The sequence below is a fragment of the Marmota flaviventris genome, chromosome 1 (assembly GCF_047511675.1).
Source record: "Marmota flaviventris isolate mMarFla1 chromosome 1, mMarFla1.hap1, whole genome shotgun sequence".
NCBI lineage: Eukaryota > Metazoa > Chordata > Mammalia > Rodentia > Sciuridae > Marmota > Marmota flaviventris.
Window position 1 is genome coordinate 30,905,899 of NC_092498.1, and position 26,136 is coordinate 30,932,034.

Sequence of the window (26,136 nt, forward strand, 5' to 3'; positions counted from 1 at the left end):
ATAACAGCAAGGTCCTGGTGGAGTGAGCTGGTAATATGATGGCTGGCCCTGATGATGTCTGAGTCTGCGATTTTTCTTCCCATGTATACTGTAGTGCCCCTACTATTTGGTGGGGCTGGTGATAAACCCAGCCTGATTCCCTCTTAAAACTGGGAGTCATCTCACCACAAAGGCATAAAAAGCTAATTTTGGCTTTACTATAAATTACTGGGAATTCTAGACTTGCTTGGAATGCCTGCCCATGCCTTGAACTCACCCATTCCTGGCCTTCCCTAACCAGATAACAACCCTCTCTGAGGCTCTAATGACCTTCATAAATTCTGATGTAGGGGCCAGCAATTTAAACTAGCCTTTGTGTTATGCTCATCAGAGTTTTGTTATCTGTATCTCCCCTTTGTGTAACTTTCTGGGCTATGAAGCTGCGCTCCTAGAAAGCTGCGGGGCTGTCTTGTTCCCCTGTGGTTTTTGTTGGGAGAGACAGCCCAGCTGGTTGAAATAATAAGCTTGCTTTAATTTGATTTTAATTGGAGTCAGTGGTCTAACAACTGGGGCAGGGCCCATTCCTGGTTTCTCTGCAGTAAAGAAGGGGAAAGTGAGTTTAAAAATGGTGGGTGGTGGTGGTTATGGCTCAGCCATAGAGAGTTTGCCTAACATGCACGAGACACTGGGTTTGATCCCCGGCACCTCATAAAAAATAAAAGCAATAAAAAATAAAGATATTGTGTCCATCGACAACTAAGGGAAGCAGAATAAAACAGACACTAGTATTGCTGTATATACATATGTGGCCGTATAACCAATGTGATTCTGCAACCTATACACCTGGAAAAATGAGAATTTATACCCCATTTGATTCAAATGTATGATATGTCAAGATCATGGTATTGTCATGAGCAACTAATAAGAAAAAAATATTTTTTAAAAAAGGCAGCAGGTGGCCTCCATGTTGGAGTTCCCCCACACCAGGAGGTCATCTCTCCAATAGTAGCATCTGCATGAACCTGGTGAGGTTTCTGCCCAATTGAGCGGAGACTCGCCATCCAGAGCCATATACTCAGTTCCATCACAGTTGAAACATTGCCCATGACAATAGTCTCTCATAGACTGAGGTTGCAACACTTGCTTTAAAGCAGCAGAGTGTTAAGTCCTACAGCGTCGTGGGACCCACATCCTCACAAAGGGGAATAAATACGGAAACACTTCCCCTTTTCCAATGGGGTTGGGGGATCTCCTGACAAATTTTATTGGCATTTTCAAATGCTAACTGCTTGACTAAAATTTCAGAGGCATTTGAGTCTCCTGTTGTTCGGTTAGCTGCCTGGTAGGGACACAAAATCTGAGAACTGTTACTCTAATCCCTGAGGGATCTTGCTAAAATCCAGAGCTAATTGACCTCTATTAGGCAATTCTCTCCAGGCCTTTTTGGCACATGCACTAATCTGATCGTAAATTGGCAGATCATAATTTAGCTACCTTTCCAGATCAGCAAAATCTCCAGTTCCAATTAGCATCTCTAAAAGGATTTAAAAAGACTTGCCTACAGTTTCTCTCAGCCTATTTGGTACACTTATCAGTCCAGTTAGATCACCACAATAAATAATCTCCCCCCATAAGCAAGCCAGAGAAATCCAATCATGTAGGGTCAGGGGCTCACTACATAAAGATTCAAGCAGACTTAGAACAAATGCTGATTTTTTTTTTTTTAGTTGTAGTTGGACACAATACCTTTATTTATTTTTATGTGGTGCTGAGGATCAAACCCAGAGCCTCACACGTGCAAGGCGAATGCTCTTCCTCTGAGCCACAACCTCAGAACCATAAGTACAGCAAGTGTTTTTGAGCTCTGAGAGTCTTAAAAGGAACTGCAGCGTGGCTACTGCCAGTTCAGACTAGTTATTGAGCCTAGCTCTCCTGGAGGGGAGTGGCCAGATCAAACTTAATCTACCAAAGCCCTCCTCCAGCTCTTTCTCACCCTCTGATTGGGAATCCTCAGACTGTGGCTCAGTTTCCTTAGTATCTTCCTGTCCATTTTCCTCCCCTCCATCTTGAATCTGCCTCCCAGAAACCCGATTGGGGCTGGTTTCCTCTCTAGCACACGCCCCCTACCATCAGAATTCTGTTGGCATACTCGTAAATCCTTGATTCTGTCAGGATCAGCTGGGACTAAAAGTTTGGTTTTAGGTCTTGCCCTGAGGCCCTGTGTCTGCGGTTTTCCAGCTACAGACTGGGCGTGAATTGACTCTGCCCTCAGACTGGCTACAGATAGGAAATTGGCTGGGAGCAGCCTCCTGCCGCTTTTCTTGCTCTAAGCTTCTAATTGCTTTTTGGAGCCCTTTCAATAAGTCTTCTGAAGACCATTGGTTCTCATCTCCATCATCAAAAAGACACATTTCTATGCGTGTTGATTTTATATCCTGCCACTTTGCTGAATTCATTTATTAGCTCTAATAGTTTCTTTGTAGAGCCTTTTGGGTCTGCTAGGTATAGAATCATATCATCTGCAAATAGTGATAATTTAAGTTCTTCTTTTCCTATTTTGATGCCTTTAATTTCTTTCGTCTGTCTAATTGCTCTGGCCAGTGTTTCGAGAACTATGTTGAACAGAAGTGGTGAGAGAGGGCATCCCTGTCTTGTTCCAGATTTTAGAGGGAATGCCTTCGATTTTTCTCCATTCAGAATGATGCTAGCCTGAGGCTTAGCATAGATTGCTTTTACAATATTGAGGTATGTTCCTGTTATCCCTAGTTTTTCTAGAGTTTTGAACATAAAGGGATGCTGTACTTTGTCGAATGCTTTTTCCGCATCTATCGAGATGATCATATGGTTCTTATTTTTAAGTCTATTGATGTGGTGAATAACATTTATTGATTTCCGTATATTGAACCAGCCTTGCATCCCAGGGATGAATCCTACTTGATCATGGTGCACAATTTTTTTGATATGTTTTTGTATCCGATTCGCCAGAATTTTATTGAGGATTTTTGCATCTAGGTTCATTAGAGATATTGGTCTGTAGTTTTCTTTCTTTGAAGTGTCTTTGTCTGGTTTAGGTATCAGGGTGATGTTGGCCTCGTAGAATGAATTTGGAAGTTCTCCCTCTTTTTCTATTTCCCGAAGTAGCTTGAAAAGTATTGGTATTAGTTCCTCTTTAAAGGTTTTGTAAAACTCTGCTGTATACCCATCCGGTCCTGGGCTTTTCTTAGTTGGTAGTCTTTTGATGGTTTCTTCTATTTCCTCAATTGATATTGGTCTGTTTAGGTTGTCTATATCCTCCTGACTCAATCTGGGCAGATCATATGACTTAAGAAATTTATCTATGCCTTCACTATCTTCTAATTTATTGGAGTATAAGGATTCAAAATAATTTTTGATTATCTTCTGTATTTCTGAAGTGTCTGTTGTGATATTGCCTCTTTCATCCCGTATGTTAGTGATTTGAGTTCTCTCTCTTCTTCTCTTCGCTAGCATGGCTAAGGGTCTGTCGATTTTGTTTATTTTTTCAAAGAACCAACTTTTAGTTTTGTCAATTTTTTCAATTGTTTCTTTTGTTTCGATTTCATTAATTTCAGCTCTGATTTTAATTATTTCTTGCCTTCTACTTCTTTTGCTGTTGTTTTGCTCTTCTTTTTCAAGGATTTTGAGATGAAGTATGAGATCATTTATTTGTTGGTTTTTTCTTTTTTTAAGGAATGAACTCCAAGCAATGAATTTTATCCTCTGAAATGGAAATGAGGACAACCACTCCATTCACAATATCTTCAAAAAAAATAAAATACTTGGGAATCAACCTAACAAAAGAGGTGAAAGACTTATACAATGAAAACTACAGAACCCTAAAGAGAGAAATAGAAGAAGATCTTAGAAGATGGAAAAATATACCCTGTTCATGGATAGGCAGAACTAACATGATCAAAATGGCGATATTACCAAAAGTTCTCTATAGGTTTAATGCAATGCCAATCAAAATCCCAATGGCATTTCTTGTAGAAATAGAGAAAGCAATCATGAAATTCATATGGAAAAATAAAAGACCCAGAATAGCAAAAACAATGCTAAGCAGGAAATGTGAATCAGGCGGTATAGCGATACCAGACTTCAAACTATATTACAGAGCAATAGTAACAAAAACAGCATGGTACTGGTACCAAAACAGGCGGGTGGACCAATGGTACAGAATAGAGGACACAGAAACCAATCCACAAAACTACAACTATCTTATATTTGATAAAGGGGCTAAAAGCTTGCAATGGAGGAAGGATAGCATCTTCAACAAATGGTGCTGGGAAAACTGGAAATCCATATGCAACAAAATGAAACTGAATCCCTTTCTCTCACCATGCACAAAAGTTAATTCAAAATGGATCAAGGAGCTTGATATCAAATCAGAGACACGCCGTCTGATAGAAGAAAAAGTTGGCTACGATCTACATACTGTGGGGTCGGGCTCCAAATTCCTCAATAGGACACCCATAGCACAAAAGTTAATAACTAGAATCAACAAATGGGACTTACTCAAACTAAAAAGTTTTTTCTCAGCAAAAGAAACAATAAGAGAGGTAAATAGAGAGCCTACATCCTGGGAACAAATCTTTACTCCTCACACTTCAGATAGAGCCCTAATATCCAGAGTATACAAAGAACTCCAAAAATTAGACAATAAGAAAACAAACAACCCAATCAACAAATGGGCCAAGGACCTGAACAGACACTTCTCAGAGGAGGACATACAATCAATCAACAAGTATATGAAAAAATGCTCACCATCTCTAGCAGTCAGAGAAATGCAAATCAAAACCACCCTAAGATACCATCTCACTCCAGTTAGATTGGCAGCCATTATGAAGTCAAACAACAACAAGTGCTGGCGAGGATGTGGGGAAAAGGGTACACTTGTACATTGCTGGTGGGACTGCAAATTGGTGCAGCCAATTTGGAAAGCAGTATGGAGATTTCTTGGAAAGCTGGGAATGGAGCCACCATTTGACCCAGCTATTCCCCTTCTCAGTCTATTCCCTAAAGACCTAAAAAGAGCATGCTACAGGGACACTGCTACATCGATGTTCATAGCAGCACAATTCACAATAGCAAGACTGTGGAACCAACCTAGATGCCCTTCAATAGACGAATGGATTAAAAAAAATGTGGCATTTATACACAATGGAGTATTACTCTGCATTAAAAAATGACAAAATCATAGAATTTGCAGGGAAATGGATGGCATTAGAGCAGATTATGCTAAGTGAAGCTAGCCAATCCCTAAAAAACAAATGCCAAATGTCTTCTTTGATATAAGGAGAGTAACTAAGAACAGAGTAGGGTCGAAGAGCATGAGAAGAAGATTAACATTAAACAGGGATGAGAGGTGGGAGGGAAAGGGAGAGAGAAGGGAAAAAGCATGGAAACGGAAGGAGACCCTCAGAGTTATACAAAAGTACATACAAGAGGAAGTGAGGGGAAAGGGAAAAATAATACAAGGGGGACAAACGAATGTCAGTAGAGGGGGCAGAGAGAGAAGAGGGGAGGGGAGGGGAGGGGAGGGGTGATAGTAGAGGATAGGAAAGGCAGCAGAATACAACAGACACTAGTATGGCAATATGTAAATCAATGGATGTGTAACTGATGTGATTCTGCAATCTGTATATGGGGTAAAAATGGGAGCTCATAACCCACTTGAATCAAATTGTGAAATATGATATATCAAGAACTATGTAATGTTTTGAACAGCCAACAATAAAAAATTAAAAAAAATAAAAAAAAAAAGAAAAAAAAAAAAAGACACATTTCTAGAGCAGTCCAGACTTTTTGAATATTTTCTATTGTACTCTTAGATAGCTTAGCAGAGAGGCAGCATTTAGACAATTTTCTACCTGGCCTCTCCCAAGTATGCAAATCTGGTGAATTTTCCTCACAAAACCATGGGCATACATCACTAAAGGTTTTCAGGAATTGAACCAGCTGGGCCCTTTTGACCTGTTTCCCTCTCAGGTTAATTAAAATCTCCAGGATCATCAGATAATCTTTTTTTTTTTCCTGAAGATGTGGAATTGTCCATGTTAGTTCTTTAATGTCCCCAGCTCTCAGTCTGCCTGCTTGTTTTACAACCCTAAAACATGATTCACTGAATTTCTAACGCACGCTCACCCAAGTCTACCTATAAATTCACTCCAAGAGGTACCTTGTTCTGAGTGCCACCTGCTGCCTCCGACCAGCATGGGCAGCTGAACTAAGATCACTCATGTGAATTTGCAGGGACACAAAATAAAACAGACATAATTCGCCTTTACTTAAGCTTTAGGACAGTTTCCCCAGCTCTTGGCCTTAGGCTCCCCAAAAGGTAGAGCAAGAGAAAGTCACGAGAGGCTGATGAGAGAGAGAGTGAGCACATTCAGAAGTCAGCCTTTATTGTGGGGACACTTCTTACAAAGTTCTATCCATAAAAAGACAGAAGGGGTAGGATTACAAGGGAACAGTTGAGTGTAACTCAGCCCTATGGGTATACCCTTGCAGTTAGATATTCCTGAAAATCATAAAATACCATAGTTACTCTTATTTTGGTATCTTCTGCTTTGAAGGGGGCAGATTATTAGCTTTATATGAACAATCTTTAAAAGACTAACATACCTACATGCAGAAATGAAAGCAGGGATTTCAAATTTTATCCTGTTTTCAGTTACCCATTGGGCTTCCACAGGCCCAGTTGAAGAGTCAGTGCTCTTTTGCAAAGGCAGCCTCTAAATTCCTAAATTTAGAGGCTAAATTTAGGAATTTTAAATGTTAAATTTACTAGCATAAGTTAGTTTTTTTAAATTTGCCAAAATAAAACTCATACATTTGTTACTTTGCTGTTCTTTGGAAATATGGATCTGGATTGTTATAATGTGAAAATGTATCTTGACTCATATTAAAAAATATATTACAATTTAACTTTGGTTCTGTAATAACAAAAATCAGAAATTAAAATGAGGTAATAAATCAAAATACATATTTTCCAAGTAGGTGTTCAAGAACCAATTAGACAGATAAGAATCGGTTTGACAATTTTAAACACGAGTCCCTAACTCTTTCTGTAAAGAGCCGGATAGCAAACATTTTAGGCTTTAGAGTCCCTAGGAGTTCTGCTCCAACTACTCAACTCTGTTGTGGGATAAAAGAAGCTGTTAGTCAGCTTTTCATTTTTGTGACAAATACTTGAAAAAATCAACTTAAGGGAGGGAAGATTTATTTTGGTTTATAGTTTCAGGGGTTTCAGACCATCCAAGGTTTCAGAAAATCCAAGGCAGAAACATCATGGTGGAAGGGTTTGGTGGAGGAAAGCTGTTTACCTCATGGCTACTGGGAAGAAGAGAGAGAGAGGGGATGAGGCTGTCTGGGGACAAGATCTACCCTTCCAGGGCATGTCCACAAGTGACCTACTTCTTCCAACTAGACCCCATCCCCTAGTTTTCACTACCTACCAATAATGCCATCAAAAAAATTACTTTCTCAATGGATGAATCCACTGAAGAGGTCAGAGCCCTCATGATCCAATCACATCCCCAAATCACTATGTCTGAAATTATTGCATTGGGGTCCAAGCTTTCAACCCTGGAGTTTATGGGGAGCATTTATCTAAACCAAAACCACAGCCAAACACAATACTTAAACAAGTGAGCATGGCTATGTTTCAATAAAACTTTATTTACAAAGACACATAGGCTGAACTTTGCCAAAACTGTCCTTAAGAAGTGAGAAAGAGATCTCTTTATCTTTTCTTCTCTCTTTTTAAATTTTGCAATGGTAGGGATCACACCCAGGGCTTCTGCAAACTAGGCAAATGCTCTACCTCTGAGTTGCACCCTTAGCCCCAAATGAAGAGGATGTTATGGAGAAAGTTGTCTCCAACCCTCCTAAGAATCTCATCTTGGGCTTAGAGAGGAGGCTTCAGGAGGTCCTCTTAGAGACTTTGGCCAGTGTCACCCCAACTTTACAAGGCATGTTGCTCCTAAGACTGGATATTGACTGCATTTTTTATCAATGGCAGAGCCAGCATCTGCAAGTAATTCCTATGTACCTGAGATAGGTCATGGTGGAGACAGCACTGGCTAGGCTGACTGAAGTTGAGATCAAAAGAACTCCCAGGAGACTAGGACTCCAACAGACAGTTCTGTGTAGTGTTGACTGACCTGAGACAGAAGGGGAAGGGACACCAAAGAAAAAAGTGACTGGCATTCTAATTTCTAAATTTAGACTGTGTTTAACCAGAGCATTTATTATTATTTTAAAAATATTATTGAGTAGAAGTAAAACAGGCCAGACACAGAAAGACAAATACTGCATTCTCTCACTTACCTGTGGAATCTAAAAAATTGAACTTGTAGAAGCAAATACTAGAATGGTGGTTATTAAGGGCACAGGAATTGGGGTGTGCTTGGAAACAGGAAGATGTTGGTCAAAATGTACAAAGTTTATGTTAGAAGACATAAGTTTTAGAGATCTATTATACAGCTTAGTGACTATAGTGTTATGTTAGATTCTTGAAAATTGCTTAGATGATAGATTTTAAATGTTCTCACACACAAAAAAAATTAAGTTTGTAAGGGTTTGGATATATTAATCAGCTTGATTTAATCATTTTAAAATGTATATACATTTCATAATCAATAAATCTATACAATTTTAGTTTGTAAGATTAAAAATAATAATGAAGATAGAGATAATAAATCATGGAGGTGAAATTTCATGGGGAACAAGGGAAAACCTTCCCTCAGTTAAAAAAAAATTCTAATGAGATTCTGAAGACAAAAACCTGTTGCATTATTTGGTGCTTATTTTCACAAACCTTTTTATAACAAAATTTCAAAGGCACAGTCAACAGGAGAGAGAGACATAAAAAGAACTCCCGTGTTCCCATCATGCAGTAACTGGTAGCTCAGTTCCCTTTGGCAGTCACACTCCCCGTCACCTTTCACCACCCCCACCACCCCATACAGAATTACTTTGAAGCAAATCGTAAATCACATCATTTATTAAAAAATACTGGAGTGTATATCTCTAAAAGAAAAAAAAGACTTGTAAAAAGTGTAAGCATGTTATCATCATCTCACCTAACAAATCAACAATAACCTTACATTCTCAAATATCGAGTCAGTGTTCAAATTTCTGATTGCTTAATAATTTCTTTTAGTATTGGTTTGTGCAGTTCAGGATCCAAAATTTAAGTGTTGCATTTAGTTGGTAAGTTTCCTATAATCTTTAGTCTCCCTCTTTTTTGTTTTGGTTTTGAATTGATTTTGTTTTCTTTTTGTTGAAGAAATCAAATTTTTTTGAACTGTGAGTTTCTGCTTTCTGGATATGTTGATTGCATATCTGTGCTTGTATTTAACAATATGCTTTCTTTTTTGTGTTTGTTTTAAAAGAGAAGTAAGATCTAGATGGTTGATCAAATTCAGTTTTAATCATTTGGCAAGAACATCTCATGGGTGATACACTGCTATGGTTCTTCCAGCTCGGAAAAGTCAGATTTTCTCTGTGATGTTCATATCAATCAGGATTAGGACCATCTGATTAATTGGTTATAAAGTTTTTTCTTTAAAATCAGTATTCCATCTAATGGGTTTGGCAGCCATTGATGATATCCATAATTTTATTAGAAGAAAACTATACGCTGATTCTATCTTGCAGGTTACATTTTTTCAACATATGGGTTATACATATATCTTGCCAGTGCATTGGGATCCCCTGGGTGGGGAACTCAGTAATCTTTTCAGGAGTTCTTTTTGTTCACAGTCTTTGGAGTTTGGGTGCATTTCTCCATTTGTTTATTTGGAGGGAGGTTTATAAACTCAGTAGCTAGTTCCCCAGTCTGCTTTGGTAAGATCTGCTGACCTCTGTGGGGATGACCTTTAGAGAAACGGGTGACCCTTCTCCTTGGAAGACCTATAAATGACAAACACAGGATACATTTAAGATCTACTTGGTCAGAATAAATGTTGCTTCTCATCTTGAGAGGTTTTTGATATTTTGGAGAAATGTTTTCCAGATAGTCCAATGTCTTGGAAGCAAAACAATTTTTTTTTCTTATTTTGAAAAAATGTCACATTTGAGAAGAAAGTAGATCCTTGTACTCAATCCATGCCTTGGTGGAGTTACTGGGGGAAGCAGTGGGGTTCCATATGGCTGACTTTCTAAGTCTGTCTCTCTTAATTGCATCCACAGCTCCTTATTATTTTGTCCTTCGTGGTGTTATCCAAACCCAGGGAGGGATTTGCTGCTTTCCACATCTCTCCCTCGTTCCTTCTTCACCATAATCTTTATAGGAATCACCAAATGTTTAATGTGATAGCAAATTAAATATTGTTTGTGTAGGTCTGAAAAGTCAGGGGCTATGTCTAAAAATTTGCCAATTTAAAGTATGGTTCTTGGATCTAAATCAAATTAGGTGGTTTGAGAATGAGACCACCTTCCTGGAGGAAGATTAGGCTCTTAAACAATTTCAATGTCATAGGCAAGTGGGCCTCCAATGGAAAATCCCAGATAAAAAGACACTTTTTCTATGCTCCTGCCACTTCTAAGTTGACCCAAGAAAGCAGGTGTGATGGGTATTGTGATTTTTTCATTGATCCCATACTCTATGTATAAACAATTATTTTCAGCTCGTCCTTGCAAACGAAGCAAAAGGTCTTGGACTTTTTTCTCCTTCCACACATCTCCACTTTGCCACACAAAATTAATATCAGGTGTCTTTCCAAAGCATTGATCGATTTTTCCTTTGTGGACAAGTCTGTTCATATTGTTTCCTTTTCCAAGAAAGAAATATGCGATAGGTTGCTTTGTACGATACATGTGCTTATATTGCCCCCTGAAAGAATTTTGCAATGATTGAGCATACTTTTCCATTTGTTTAGAATCCTGATCCAGTTGTTGGTTTTCTGGCCAGAATAAGAGTGAAGCTAGGAAATAAGGTTCTGAATATTGGTAAGTTGGTCCTACTTGTTGCAAGACATCTCGAAGCTGTTCTTTCAGTTTTTTAATTGACTTCACTAGTTTGGAGGCAGGTTTAATACAAAAGAGAATGATGTTGGCCAAGATGAAGTTTTGCTTTTCCTTTAGGTGCATTTTGACAATACATTGTTCAGAGAGAAAAGTATATTTGTTCACTATATCTTCCATGGTGCTTATAGCATCTTCTTGACTTTTGATAAGATATTCTAGGAGCCCAGAAAACTTATCTGCTTTTAAAGCTTCTAGGGTTCTTCGATTTCTCTCTACTTGAAGTGGCAAATGGAGTTTTGATCCAACATCTCTGCTATGTGATTCTGCTAAGGGACCAAATATATCTACATACTTCTTGAAAGATACAGCTACTTTCCTCCGAGTTTTGGCCTCTTCATTTTGCTTAATGTTGTTCCTGGGTTTTAGAAGGACAAAGTAATCATCAAAAAAATCAAAGGACTTCTTCAAAGAAGATTGCAATGTAGTTAGATAAGGAATAAAGTTCTTGAGGACCATTTTAAATTCATTTGTATCACCTGGAATATCACTATTTCCTGATATAAAATTGACCATATATCTTTTAGACAGTTCATTTTTATTGTCAAAAAATGGAATGAGCTGGAGAATCTGGATTGTGTAAAGTCCAACTTCTATCTCTCCTTGATAGCCAGCGATGTTGTAAGTGTCATACCTCCTTTTTGACTTCTGATACAGTCTTTCCTTCACTTCATATTCTCGATCTTCACTTTGCTGTTGAGATTCTCTGAATGCACTGGAGGCATGTACAGCTAATTCCAGAAGATTAGTTAGGTCATCAACTGAAATGTTCCTATTTCTTCCATTATCTTCTATCCACCATCTTATTTTACTTTTGTAGACTTGACCCAGTGTGTCTGAGATATAGGAATTGTCAGGTTCTATCTTTTTGGCTTGTTTTGCCCACTTCAGAGCATTGCTGAAATCCTTCTCTTTAAGGTAGAAATGTCTTGACAAGGCTTGGCACATGAATGCATTTGGGTTGAATCGACTGATACCTTCAAGCAATACAGCTTTAACTGCCTCATTGCCTTCATCTTTATGTAATGCTTCAATGAATGGGGAAAACCAGTTTCCTGTACCTTCAGGTTCGTTTCGCTGTCGTGTGAGCAGCAGGGTTTGCATATCTTGGAGAAATTTGCTTTTTCCTATGGCAGCATCATAGAACATATTTTCTGTGAGCAAATCCAGCATAATTTGACTTTTATCCAAGTTATAGCTTTTCTTCAATTCTTCCAGTGAGAGAATTGCAATCAAAGGGTGAATGATGCGCACTCCACAGTATTTCCCACATTCTTCCACCTCTGTTCTTATCAGAATTGTAGAGAAGGTGCCCATTTTGTCTTCAAGTTTTTCTGTTCCCCAGTAAGCCTTCTTGTTTGAGATACCTAAGAACTTCTCACATTGTGAGAGTGAAATGGTGGTATCAGGCACATATGAATTCAGAAGAGCCAGAAAAGAAAAGAGTTTTGCTTCCTTGGTACAAATATTCTGCCCTTTCAGAATATTCCTCACCACATTTTCTATGTACTCTTTATTAAAATTGTTTTTCATGATCATGAAGGAATAAAAATCTTCAAAGTTTTTATGCTGCTCTTTGATTTCTTTCAATTTAAGCTCAAAAGCTCTCTGTTCTTTGGGAGACAGTTGTTGTATTAGGGCAATACTGTCTGAGTTCCTTGCACTTTTTTCAGGATTTTGTGATCTCATGCAATTTAGGATGATCACTAGAGGTCTCTCATATCGAATGTGCTTATTAGCTACAGCTGTGTGAATGGAAGCTTGCAGAAGGTAGACATTATCTTGTTCTTCAAAATCATCAACAAGGAGCAATACTGGTAAGTATTCCTGATGGCCTGATGCCCCATAGGTAATTAAATTGGTCACCTGTTCTCCAATTTCAGAAAAATCCACTGTCTTATTTTTCAGCACAGCACATCTGAATTTCTTCCTTAGATCCCACAGAAGATGCATAGCCAAGGTAGTCCCTCCACAGCCTGGATGATGATACAAATGAAGGATTTTGGCACATGTTTGTTTAGAAGAATCTGCCCAGTTTTGAATCATTTCTTCCAGTCTTTCATACTTATCTCTTTTAACAAAAGATGAAAAATAGCTTTCAGAAGAAAAGTAGAAGTTCCACCATGATACTTTGCCACCTCGGTAGAAGTCTTCCTCTTTGGATGCCTTGAATTCTAATAATTTTTTCTGGTCTTTCTCCAAGAGTGTGTCTTCACATTCATTTTCACAGAGAATTTCCAGGGCAGTCATGATTTCTTCTTCTTTCTTCAGAAGGACAGTAGATGAACCAACTGAGGGCAATAATCTCTTTGAGGATCGAGTTACAGATTTTAGTTTCAGAACAGTGCCATTTATTTCTTCAAGATTTAAGGCAGAAATACATTGGTTTGATAATTCATCTTGGTGTTTCGTTAATCTTGCTTCAAGCAGGTCTTTCCATCCCTGGCATATGTGTGAATGTACACAAATACACAGTATACTTTCCATTCCTTTGAGATCTTGGTAGAAAGCACAGAAAGTCTCGATGAGGGGGTCTCTGGGGTCATCCACAGAGGAGAGTAATAGAAACACCACCAAAAACTTCCCTCTTGGCATTATGTCTTCATGTGTGAGGAATGAAATCAGTTTCCTGACTTCAGAAGCTCTTTCCCTTTGCCAGGAAATTGGATCTAAGGGTTTGTATTTTTCACTGTCAAGGTCTGACCTCCCATTGCAGAAAATCCAGCTGGGCTGCTGGTAAAGATTCAGACTAGAAATCTTGTCACTCCACGTGGTCCCTTCTGCAAACAGACTTGGAGTGTGAAGGTTTGCTACTCGGCTTTCTTTGAAAGCTTTGACGACTCCATTCCTTGCTGATTCGGGATCAAACTCTAACACAGCAAACCACTTGATTTCCTTGAGGAAATCCAAGTGTTTTGTTTGCTCTGGGTTACATTTATTTGTTACAAGAATGTACCAGTCATAGAATGAATTGTCCAGCAAATCTTGATTTCCTGTCAACAGTTTAACTAGCTTGGACCCCTCACTTTTGTTTTTATTTGGCTTTTCTTTGCATTTTTCTTCTGCTTCTTTCCTAGACTCTGCCACTTTTTTTAAGTCTAGTTTAAAAGCTTTGAAGTCCGACTTACTTTTTGTGATGTCCTTAGATTTGGGCCCATCTCTCACAAAGACAGAGTATTTTGAACTTTGTTCCCATGCTTTGTTGTTACAGTTTTGCATTTTGATCTGGAAATAGTCCTCTCCACATTCTGCATATTGTGGAATGACATCCACTTCTATAACAAATCTGTCAGATACAGTACTGTTTGGCAGTAAAACTTCCACAAATCTGGGCTCTCGAATGCACTTCTCTGCTTGTTGGACCTGATGTGCTTCAAAATACTGATGTATCATCTTATGGAAGTGTTCAATTAGGGCTTCTTTAGTGACTTTGGTGATTTGCACACCAACAATTTTTCCATGGGGTTTGTCTTCAACTCCCAAATGAATGGTGCCATTGGTACGTGAATTCATACAAGCTGAGGCAAATCGGAAAACCTCGTTGCTAAATTTCATCTTAATATCCTCTTCTGTGGCTGTTTTTGTATTTGTGAAGGCCTTGAACTCACGTGCTGGATCGATGAGATTGCGTGATCCAGTTTCAGGCTGTAGAATGAAATGTAATTTATAACGATATGGATCACTGGATTCATCAAAAGGATATGGGATACATGTTGGTTCTAGGCATGGCTGCTTCTCCTTTAAGTCATCTGTTTCATCTTCCATGAGCTCATCTTTCAGTGACTTGGAGCCTGTAGCCACTGGACTCGTAGTGGCATTGGACACATCTGAATCGTTGTTATTCTTTTGTTTTTGTTCCAAAGTCTCTTTACTTTCCTTTTGCTTCACAGTTTGTTTTGGGGGAATATTTTTACTGCCTTTTGTCCCCTTAGATGTCTGAGTAGGATCTCGAGAGGATGTTTTCAGTAATTCCTTGAAGAGCTCTTCTATTTGGATAGCTGGTCCATGGGTTATGCCCATATCCACAAGATTCGTTTTGTTTAACCACTTCAGGATGGCACCGTTCACATCCTGGGCCATCAAGGTGTCCCTGTGCTTTTGGTCAACCTTATGGCTTTCTAACCATCGGTTTACATCTTCTTTTGTCCAGTCATCTGTATTTTCTGGAAGGTTTAGTTGCTCTGCCATTGTGATACCTATAGTTAGAGAAAGAATAATCATTTATTGTTTTACCAGTAAAACTTTGAAAGAAGTTATTATGGGTCATATACATGTGTTACAGAATTTTAGAAGGTCTTATCACCAATTTATTCCATGTTCTCCCAGGAATGCTACCAAATATGTATGTATGAGCACTTGTCTCCTATGAAGGGCATCAGGCTATCCAAAATTTACTTTACCTTGCTTTTTGCACTAAGTATATGAGAGATGCTGCCAAGTAGTATATGTAGAGATGTTTCATTCTTCTTCATGGTTATTTGCTGTAATGGGCATTTGCTGTGTAATTTAAGAATATTCAATTCTACTATAGAAAATAAAAAGAGGATATATGACAATAAATGTAGATACAAGTTGTTTGTGAAAGGTGATGATAGATGAACTAAATCGAGTTGTCACAGCTAAGAGTCGGTCATAGCTACGAAAGAAGAGAAAGACCAAATAGTCATAAAATATTCATGAGATACATATGAACATTTTTGAGGTATAATTAGGTTACTTGTTGCAACATCATTGTGACCTTTTGTGTTCTCTATTCAGGGAATATAAGTAAAATCCACAGTAGAATATTGGGCTATTCATGACCTATAGCTGGTCAGGCATACTTACTCTGAATCTTCCCGAGGAAAGCCACTGTATGACATTGATCCAGGGCCTTTTCTATCCACTGAATCCCTTAGGACAGATCTTAACTCTGAACACATGGAGGAAGCTAAGGTTTCTACCCTTGAGATTGGTACAATAATACTGTCAGACTGTCATAAGTTAAGTATATATAGTATAACATCTACAGTAACCAGTGAAAATGTATACAAAATGATGTACTCAAAGACATTGTAAATGGAAATGTAATTGTACTTAATTTTCAAGTAACCCAGAAGAAGGCAGGAAAATAAGACAAAGGAAAAATAGAACAGAGAAGAACAAATATAAATAAACAAATAAACAAACTCAATTTCTAATGTATCAATATTTACATTAAATAAAAATGACTTAATTATGGAAATTAAAAGACAATTTTGTAAACTGAATTCAAAATATACCCAAGTGTATCCTGCCTATGTGACTTTCAGTGGAAATATAATGATATAGGTGGGGTGAAGGTAAAAAAATAGAAAAAGTATGTCAGTCAAAAATTGGGGGGTGGGAGCATGGGGGATTGAATCCATGGACAATTTACCACTGAGCTTCATCCCTAGCCCTTATAAAACATTTTTATTTTGAGACAAGTTCTCTTTAAATTGCTGAGCCTCTGCTTCCTGAGTTGTTGGAACTACAAGTGTACACCACCATATCAAGCTCATACAAATATTAATAAACACAGAAGTAGCTACATGAATGTTGGATAAAATAGTCTTCCAAGTATAGAAATTTGCTAGAGACAGGAATATTATATACTGATAAAAGAGTCAGTCTAACTAGATTTCATAGCAGTCTTAAAGTATAAGCATCAGATAAAAAAGTTGCAAATGTGTGAGTCAAGTACCGATCAAATTTTTCAGTTTTCAACCAATCCACAATTACAGTCAAATATTTCAATACCTTTGTCTTAACCACTGATACAAGTTAAACAGAATAGTGATGATATAGACAAACTCAACAATATCATTAATTAACAGGTTCTATATCATACTTGTAGCATACTGCAACAAGAACAATAATATTCCATTCTTTTCAAGTGCCAAGATAGACCATATCCTAAATGATGAAACAAACTTCAATAAATTATTAAAAAATTGAAGCCCAAAATTTAACCCTTATCTCTCTTCATGCACAAAATTCAACTCAAACTAGATCAAGGACTTAGGCATTAGACCAGAGACCCTGTGCCAACTAGATGAAAATGTAGGCCCAACTTTCCATCATGTCAGCTCAGGAACTGCCTTCCTCAACAAGACTCCTAAAGAACAAGAAGTAAAATCAAGAATTAACAAATGGGGGCTGGGGATGTGGCTCAAGCGGTAGCGTGCTTGCCTGGTTCGATCCTTAGCACCACATACAAACAAAGATGTTGTGTCCGCCGAAAACTAAAAAATAAATATTAAAACAATTCTCTCTCTCTCTCTCTCTCTTAAAAAAAGAATTAACAAATGGGATGGTGTCAAGCTAAAAAGTGTCTTCAGAGGAAAAAAAAAAAACAATCAAGAATGTGAACAGAAAGCCTGTAGAATGGGAGAATCATTACCACCTTTAACTCAGAGCATTTATCTCCAGAATATACAAAGAACTAAAAAAAAAAAAAAACCTAACACCAAAAAACTCAATTGATAAATGGGCAATGGAACCGAATAGACATTCAAAGAAGAAATACTAATAGTTAGCAAATATATGAAAAAATGTTCAATATATCTAGCAATTAGAGAGATACAAATTAAAACTACACTGAGATTTCATCTCACTCTAGTCAGAATGGCAATTATCAAGAATACAATTAACAATAAATGTCGTTGAGGATGTGGGGAAAAGTTTACACTCCTACATTGCCAGTGGGAGTGTAAATTGGTGCAACCACTCTGGAGAGCAGGATGAAGATTCCTTAAAAAAACTAGGAATGGAACCACCATTTGATATAGTTATACCACTGCTTAGTATATATCCAAAGGACTTAAAATCAGCATACTATAGTGATGCAGCCATATCAATGTTTATAGCAGGTCAATTCACAAAAACTAAACTATGGAACCAGCCTAGGTGCCTTCAACAGATGAGTGGATAAAGAAAATGTGGTATATATACACAGTGAAATATTACTCCACCATAAAGAAGAATGAAATTATGGCATTTATCAATAAATGGATGGAATTGTAGACTATCAACAATGTTAAGTGAAATAAGCCAATCCCAATAAACCAAATGTTGAATGTTCTCTCTAATATATGGATGCTAACACACAACAAGGGGGGAAGGGAAGAATAGAAGTTCATTGGATTAGACAAAGGGGAATGAAGGGAGGGGAGTGGGGGACAGAAATATGAAAGACAATTGAATGAATCTGACATAACTCTCCTATGTATACAGAGGAATATGTCACAGTGAAATTCCACATCACATAAATCCATGAGACTGGAATTCTAAATAGAATAAGATATACCACATGGTTGTATAAATATGTCAAAATACAAGATACTATCAGATATAACTAAAAAAAAATGAAAAAATTGAAACCACACAGAATGTTTGTTAACCACTAGAAATTGATAACAGAAAAGAGGAATCTCACAAAACATGCTCTTCTAAATCATTCATGGGCCAAAGAGGAAGTCTCAAGTAAAATAAAGAAATATATTGCAATGCGTAAAAATGAAAGTATAACACTTCATTTTAAATTCCAAGCATTTAAAGATTTAACACTGATTCTACACAATCTCCTTCAGAAAACTAAAAAAGAGGAATATCTACCAATTTATTTATGAAACTAGTATTATGCTATTAGAAAGAACAACAAAGACAGCATAAAACATACAACCACAAATCCATATCCTCCATGAATATACAAAAGAACTATTAACATAATAATAGCAAGTAGAACTTAGCAATATAAGAGAATCATAACCTAATTATCTTATGAGATAGGGTTTATTCCAGGGATGCAAGATGGTTGACTATTCAGAAGTCAGTAAGTGAAATCTGCCATAATGACAGGATATCAAAGAAAAATCACATAATCACATCAAAGGATGTGAAAAGAACTTTTTGACAAAATTCAAAACATGCATTATAGTTAAAACTCTTAGAAAAACAGGACCAGAGTAGAGTCTGATAAAGAGTATCTACAAAAAAATCTACAGCTCACACAACTAATGGTGAAACCCAATGCTTTTTCCATTAGAATGGGAGCAAGGAAAGATGCCTAACTCTACTCATACTTCCTTGACAGATTGCTGGAAGTTCTGGCCAGTGCAATAAAGCAAGAAAAGAAGAGGAAAAACAGAGTATGCAAAGGAAGAAATAAAACTGTACTTATTTTCAAATGACTTGATTAGCTACATGGAAAATGACAAATAATTCATAGGATACAATTGAGTTCTTCAATATTTCAGAGCACAAGATAAAAATAAAAATGTCTTTCTATAAGTGAGCAATAAACATATGAAAAAAATATTAAAAATCAATTCCTTTAGGAATCAATAAAAATAAAACCAAAACAAAACAAACAAAAAATCCTGATATACTTCATATATATATAAACATATATGTATAAGTCTAGCAAAACATATAGTTGACTTTTATGCTCAAAAGTACAAAACACTGAAAGAAATCAGGGATCTAAATAAATGGGGACACATACTGTGTTCACGTGGGAATTTTACATAGTATGTATGTTAATTTTCTACAGATATTAAACAGGTTTAACATAATGTGTATCAAAATTCCAGTATGATTCTTTATAGATAAATAAAATTCTTGTAAAATTTGTATGGAGAGGCAAAGGAAGAATACTAGTTTCAAAAATTTTAATAATAATAAAGTGAGAGAAATTGTTTTTTAAAGACATTTTATAACTACAATAATCAAAGCTGCATGGTATTGGTAGAGAGATAGATATACCACTGGAATAGAATAGGATTCCAGAAGTAAACCCACACAAATATGCCCCATTGATATTTGACAAAGACGCAAAAATAATTCAATGAAGATTGGATGGTTGTTTCAACAAATGATGCTGGAGTAATTGGACATCCATATGCAAAAATTAAATAATCCCAACCTGATCTCATACCTTATGCCAAAATTGACTTGGAATGGACTTCCATGTAAAATATAAAATTAAGAAACTTTTAGTAAATACATAGGAGAAAATCTTCATGATCTAGGGCTAGGCAAAAGTTGTACCCCAGGTGAATGATAGTGATCTCAAATGAAAAGTTTACTACAGGGACACAGCCACATCAATGTTTATAGCAGTACAATTCACAATAGCTAAGCTGTGGAACTAACCTAGATGCCCTTCAGTAGATGAATGGATAAAAAAATGTGGCATATATACACAATGGAATATTACTCAGAAAAAAAAAAGAGAATAAAATCATGGTGTTTGCAGGTAAATGGATAGAGTTAGAGGAGATAATGCTAAGTGAAGTTAGCCAATTCCAAAAAAACAAATGCTGAATGTCTTCTCTGATATAAGGAGGCTGATTCATAGTGGAGTAGGGAGGTGGGGCATGGGAGGAATAGACAACTCTAGATGGGGCAGAGGGGTGGGAGGGGAAGGGAGGGTCATGGGTTAGAAATGTTGGTGGAATGTGACAGACATCATTATCCAAAGTACATGTATGAAGACACGAATTGGTGTGGATATACTTTGTATAAAACCAGAGATTTGAAAAATTTGTGCTCTATTATGTGTAATATGAATTGTAATGCATTCCGCTGTCATATATAAATTTAAAAACATTAAAAAGACTTATTTAGGAAAAATTATGTTCAAAATTGAGTAAGATTTCTATTTTAATGAAATATCTCGGGGCTGGGGATGTGGCTTAAGCGGTATCACGCTCGCCTGGCATGCATGGGGCGCTGGGTTCGATCCTCAGCACCACATAAAAATAAAATAAAGATGTTGTGTCCACTGAAAACTGAAAAATAAATATTAAAAAGTTCTCTCTCTCTCTCTCTCTCTAAAAAAAAGAAAGAAATTCACTATCTCTAAAACATATATCAGCACATCAAAATGCATTTTTTCAGAAATGTCATTAGCACTGATTTCATTTTTCAATGAGTTCACATTTTTTATAAATTTAAAATTGTCCCACGAAGTGCATAAATTTATATATTTATCTATTGATTAAAGATTTACTGAATCATTCAAAACTGTCAAACAGCATCATTCTGTAAATTTGGAATTAAATAAGCCCTTACTATTCAACAGTTTGTAGTATAATTTCATGAAGGCTATAATAGGAATTGTGTTGCAAAAACTCCTCCAGTAATTGTCTGAGGCTCTAGATGTCAGGATATCAAGACTGCATGGATTTAACCCATTCTACGCAAATGAAGAGCTTAGTAGATAATTTTATGGTAGTAACATGAAAACATTCAGCCCTTCATCCTAAAAATGGCAGAGAAGTGGCTGAGTCATGTTGTCTCTCAAATGGTTCATAAGGTCTTCCACTTTTGCATATTAGCAAGCTAAGTCACTTCACTTTTTGCTTATTCACTAAGCCCTTTTTCTCAGCAGTATGAAAGCTCCTCTTAAATAGAATGCACTTTATATTACCATTTACTCCTAATTATATACATCTTTCCTTAGCACGTCTAAGGACCTCTTGTCTCCCATGTTGTAAACTAATTTTTTTGCCTTAATTTGTAAAACCCTATGAATAAGGTATACTTTATTTATTTGTTACCAATTGCATAATCTTTGTTCTTTTTAAAATATAACTTCAGAGCTTTATTAAATGAGGAATCAAAAAACAGAAATTAAAAACTTGCAATGTCATACATTAGAGAGGAAAAATATATAGAACCTAGCAGCAATGAAACTGCTGCACATCAAAACTTATAAAAAGCAGTGTCAACAATATTTATACAAATAGTTATAGCCTTAAGTGCTTTTATAAAAATAGAAAAATGATTGACAGTGAACTAAATGCCAATTTAGTAAACTCAAAGAACAATAAAACAAATATGAGGCAGGAAGAAGGAGGAAGAAAACAAAGGGCAAAAATCTAAAAAATGGAAACCATAGTTCCAACAGAGAGATGGAAAGAAGATCAAAAGTCATCAACAAAGAGTAATAAAGTTGACACACCTGTGGAAGGATTAAACAACAAATAAAAGAGAGATGTCACAAATGGGCAATAAGAGGTGCTGTAAAAATTAAAGCAGTTAGGGAATATTGCAACCAACTGTACATGAGTAAAATTGAAGACTGAGGTTAACAGACAAATTCATCCAAAAATGTGACTTACCAAAACTGACTGGAGAAGGAATGGAAGGAGACCACTTTCCTGTGAGATCACCAAGGCTGCCGATGCTCTCACTGCAACAACAAGAAAAGAGGTGAGGAAAGCTACATGACTTGCCTTTGAAATGATCACGGAGATAACATATTAGATGACAAAGGCCGGATGGACTAAAATTCAGAAAGGAAAGAAGCCTAGGTAATTTTGGGGCATTTTCTGATTCTGAGCTGGACTTGAGGAGAAGTCATGACCCTCCAGGAGGAAGGGAAACCAGTGTGGCTTTTGACAGTCACAATGTGGATGTGATGGATTGGAACCTAGATGTGCTCCAAAATGTTTAACTATCACCAACATGCAAAATCAAACTTCAGGGAGATGACCCTACGCACCCACCAGAATGGCTACAATGAAAGGCTGACATGCTGGTGAAGAGGTGGGGTCAATGGAGCTCTCAGACATTGCCAGTAGAAACGTAAATTGGAGAAACCGACAGTTTTTGTAAAGTTAATTATGTCTATGACTCAGCAATCCTAATGAAAAATTACTGATACAAGCAAAAACAGAGATGAATCTCACAACTGTAACCCTAAACGAATAGATCCAGTACAACATAAAATATATTGTTGGATTCCATCTATATGAAGTTCAAGAATAGGCAAATTTAATCTACAGCAGAAATCAGAATGACTTGGTGTGGTGATTATTTTCTGAGAAGCACAAGGATCTTGATCTGTGTATAGTCACACACAGTGGTACAGAACAGAAGACACAGAGACAAATCCCCATAAATAACATTATCTCATACTAGGCCAAACTGCCCAAAACACACATTAGAGAAAAGATACCTTCTTCAACAAATGGTGCTTGGAAAACTGGAAATCCATATGTAGCAAAATGAAATTAAACCCCTATATCTCATCCTGCACCAAACTCAACTCAAAGTGGATCAAGGACTTAGGCATTAGACCTAAGACTCTGCACCTAATAGAGGAAAAAGTAGGCCCAAATCGACATCATGTCTGTTTAAGAATAGCCTTCCTTAATAAGCCTCCTAAAGCATAAGTAGTAAAATCAAGAATCAACAAATGAGATGAAATTAAACTAAAAAGCTTCTTCAGAGTAAAGCAAACAATGGTGAATATGAACAGAGCGCCTACAGATTGGGAGAAAAATTTTTGCCACCTGCACTTCAGAGCATTAATTACCAGAATATACAAAGTAAAAAAACTTAATACCAAAACAACAACACCAACAAAAACAAAGACAAAAAACAAAAACAAAAAACCCATCAATAAAATGGGCTAAGGAACTGAACAGACACTTCAAAGAAGAAATACAAATAGTCAGCAAATATATGAAAAACTGTTCAACATCTCTAGCAATTAGAGAAATGCAAATTAAAACTACACTGAGATTTCATCTCACTCCAGTCAGAATGGCAATTATCAAGAATACAATTAACAATAAATGTTATTGAGGATGTGGGGAAGGGTATACTCATACATTGCTGGTGGGACTGCAAATTGGGGCAACCACTCCGGAGAGCAGGATGGAGATTCCTCAAAAAAAAAAAAAAAAAAAAAACTAGGAATGGAACCATCATTTGACATAGTTGTACCACTGCTTGGTATATATCCAAAGGATTTAAAGTTAGCACACTATAGTGATACATATGTGGCTACATCAATGTTTATAGCAGGTGAATTCACAAGAGCTAAGCTATGGAACCAGCCTAGGTGCCCTTCAACAGATGAATGGATAAAGAAAATGTGGTATATATACACAATGAAAGAACAGTACTTGTCGTGGTCTAACAGCTGGCCCCACCTTCCTTTAGCAATCCTCATATCTAAGCAAAACCTCATATGCTCATATGTCCTTCTGCTGAGCCCTATTACTCCACCCTGTGAAAGTATGGTTCATATCTGTCGCAATAACACTACTGTGACTCATACAGCAGCGGCACCCTGATTGTTTGGCTCCTGGGTGTTCTTGGATTTCTGAGCCTCATATCCAGGGTTCTCATGCCCCATGCCTTGCCCCTTTCATCCTGGACATTTTTCCTGGGCTCTTTCTGACTTCCTCTCTCAATGTTTAAAACACACTCAGCCTTTCCCCACTAGCTGATACAGCACAAACCAGACTGAGACTAAGAAGGGAATTAGATGGATGGTTTGATTTATGCTTGAGCTGCATCCCATATACGTGTAAAAACATAAAGTCAGGGTCTCATACAAGAGTTGGGAAACATAGAACTGGACCTGAACATTTGGCTGAGAAAAAGGAGTGACTTTTCACTATTCTCTACCTATTGTGGATGTTTCTATCGTAACTGAACAGGTTAACTTTTCATACTGCTTCCCCTAAAGCCTCTGTCAGTGTCTTGTTGTTTTGGTATTAAGTTTTGTTTTTTACTTTGTGTATTCTGGTAATTAATGCTCTGAAGTGCAGTGCCTTTCAATAAACCACTTAAAAATATTGAAGATGACACTTTTGGAGCATATTCATGAGAGGAATGAGTTCTCGTGTATGCCACTGTCCACAGATTTTTTTTTTACCATAAATTAAAATTTCTTTTAAATTATTATTTTATTTTGATACTGGGGATTAAACCCAGAGGTACTTAACCACTGAGCCATATCCCCAGACCTTTTGATTTTTTTTTTTTTTTTATTTTGAGACAGGGTCTCAACAAGTTGCTTAGGACTTCGATAAGTTGCTGAGGTTTGCCTTGAACTTGGGATCTTCCTGCCTTAGGCTCCTAATTCGCTGAGATTACAGGCATGCACCACCATGCCTGGAAATTCTATGTACTTTAAAAAGTCACCTGAAAAGCTGCTTTTGAGCATCCTAGCCACCAGTAAGAAACAGGAAACACAATTTGTTTGATGGTTGAACCCACCATGTAGGTTATGAACTGTTAACCGTGAGATTTGTTAGCTTTACTTAAAAATTATTAAAAATGCAATCCTCTTATACTCTCACAATACTTTATTCATTGCTTCCAGGGGAAATCAGACATAAACTATGATTCTACCAGAAACATAAAGCTGCCCAAATTGCAAGGACTTCCTGTAGTAGTCTGTCTGTCATTGATAGACCTTGTCTGACACTAATTTCTAAGAAACTACCAGGAAATTCTGTTTTTTAAGCTGCCTATTCCTTAAGACAGTGGAAAGTATCTTTAAGTAATGTAAACTTTAAAATTTTCATTTTCTGTTCTTTCTGAAAATGCTATTATGCATTGGGAATTTCATTCAAAAAAGTCCCTCTAGTTTTCAATTATATCGTTTATGGAATGTTATGACTCATATAAGCAGACTCCTGTCAAGAACAAGCGGTCTGGAAGCTGTAGGCTTAGAATATTATCATATTTTGTTTTGGTGCTTTTCATTTTTCTAAATGCAAAGTGAAATTCTCCCTATTCAACAGATTGCTGCATAGATGTCAGTAATATTAATAAGAGATATTGTACTTACCCTGATTGTCAAATTTCTTCTGTACAAAGGAGCAGAAAATCATCTGTTTTAGTGCAGAAACCATCTGATATCCAGTTTTCTTCCTCCTCGGATGTTAGAAGAGAGTATTTTCTTCATTCCAGTTTCTGTGAAAGCTTATATAGCCTCCTGTCTCAATGCTAGCAGCAACTGACTGAGAAACAATAGGGTGTGTGCGATTCCGGAGGTTGGGGAAGGAAGAAACTTGGCTTGATTTCAGTTTCGTTTCTCAGATCTGAGAGCAGACTTTTCCCTCTGACATGCTTTTCTTGCCACTCACGACTTTACCACCTTCTGGTATGTTTGGTTGAAACCCAAAGACTTAACATCTTTGGATTTTGAAGGCTCTCAAGAGTTTTGAAGGCTGCATAGAGTCCTGTTACATTGCTCATAAATGGACAGATATTGTCCTAATTGATCCCTTGAGAATACCAGTTTTCTTTCTCTCTTTCATTACACTTAATTATTGTCTTCATTTATTTTCTGTT

General features: G+C 37.0%; 1 protein-coding gene across 2 annotated transcripts in view; it reads right to left on the minus strand.

Moving 5' to 3' along the window:
* The window catches only part of Samd9 (sterile alpha motif domain containing 9), a 47,555-nt gene extending 21,769 nt beyond the window's left edge, over positions 1 to 25,786 (minus strand). Inside the window, exons 1-3 of one of the 2 annotated variants that reach the window (XM_027919882.2) lie at positions 25,631 to 25,786; positions 22,158 to 22,228; positions 8,989 to 15,224 (exon numbers count right to left, since the gene is read on the minus strand). In XM_027919882.2, the coding sequence (XP_027775683.2) occupies positions 10,462 to 15,216 (4,755 nt within the window). In that variant the 5' untranslated portion in view covers positions 15,217 to 15,224; positions 22,158 to 22,228; positions 25,631 to 25,786 and the 3' untranslated portion in view covers positions 8,989 to 10,461. Of the gene's footprint in view, positions 1 to 8,988; positions 15,225 to 22,157; positions 22,229 to 25,630 lie in introns of those variants that run through there. The other variant, XR_003580404.2, reaches the window with a different exon arrangement.
* Positions 25,787 to 26,136: the final 350 nt, after the last annotated feature.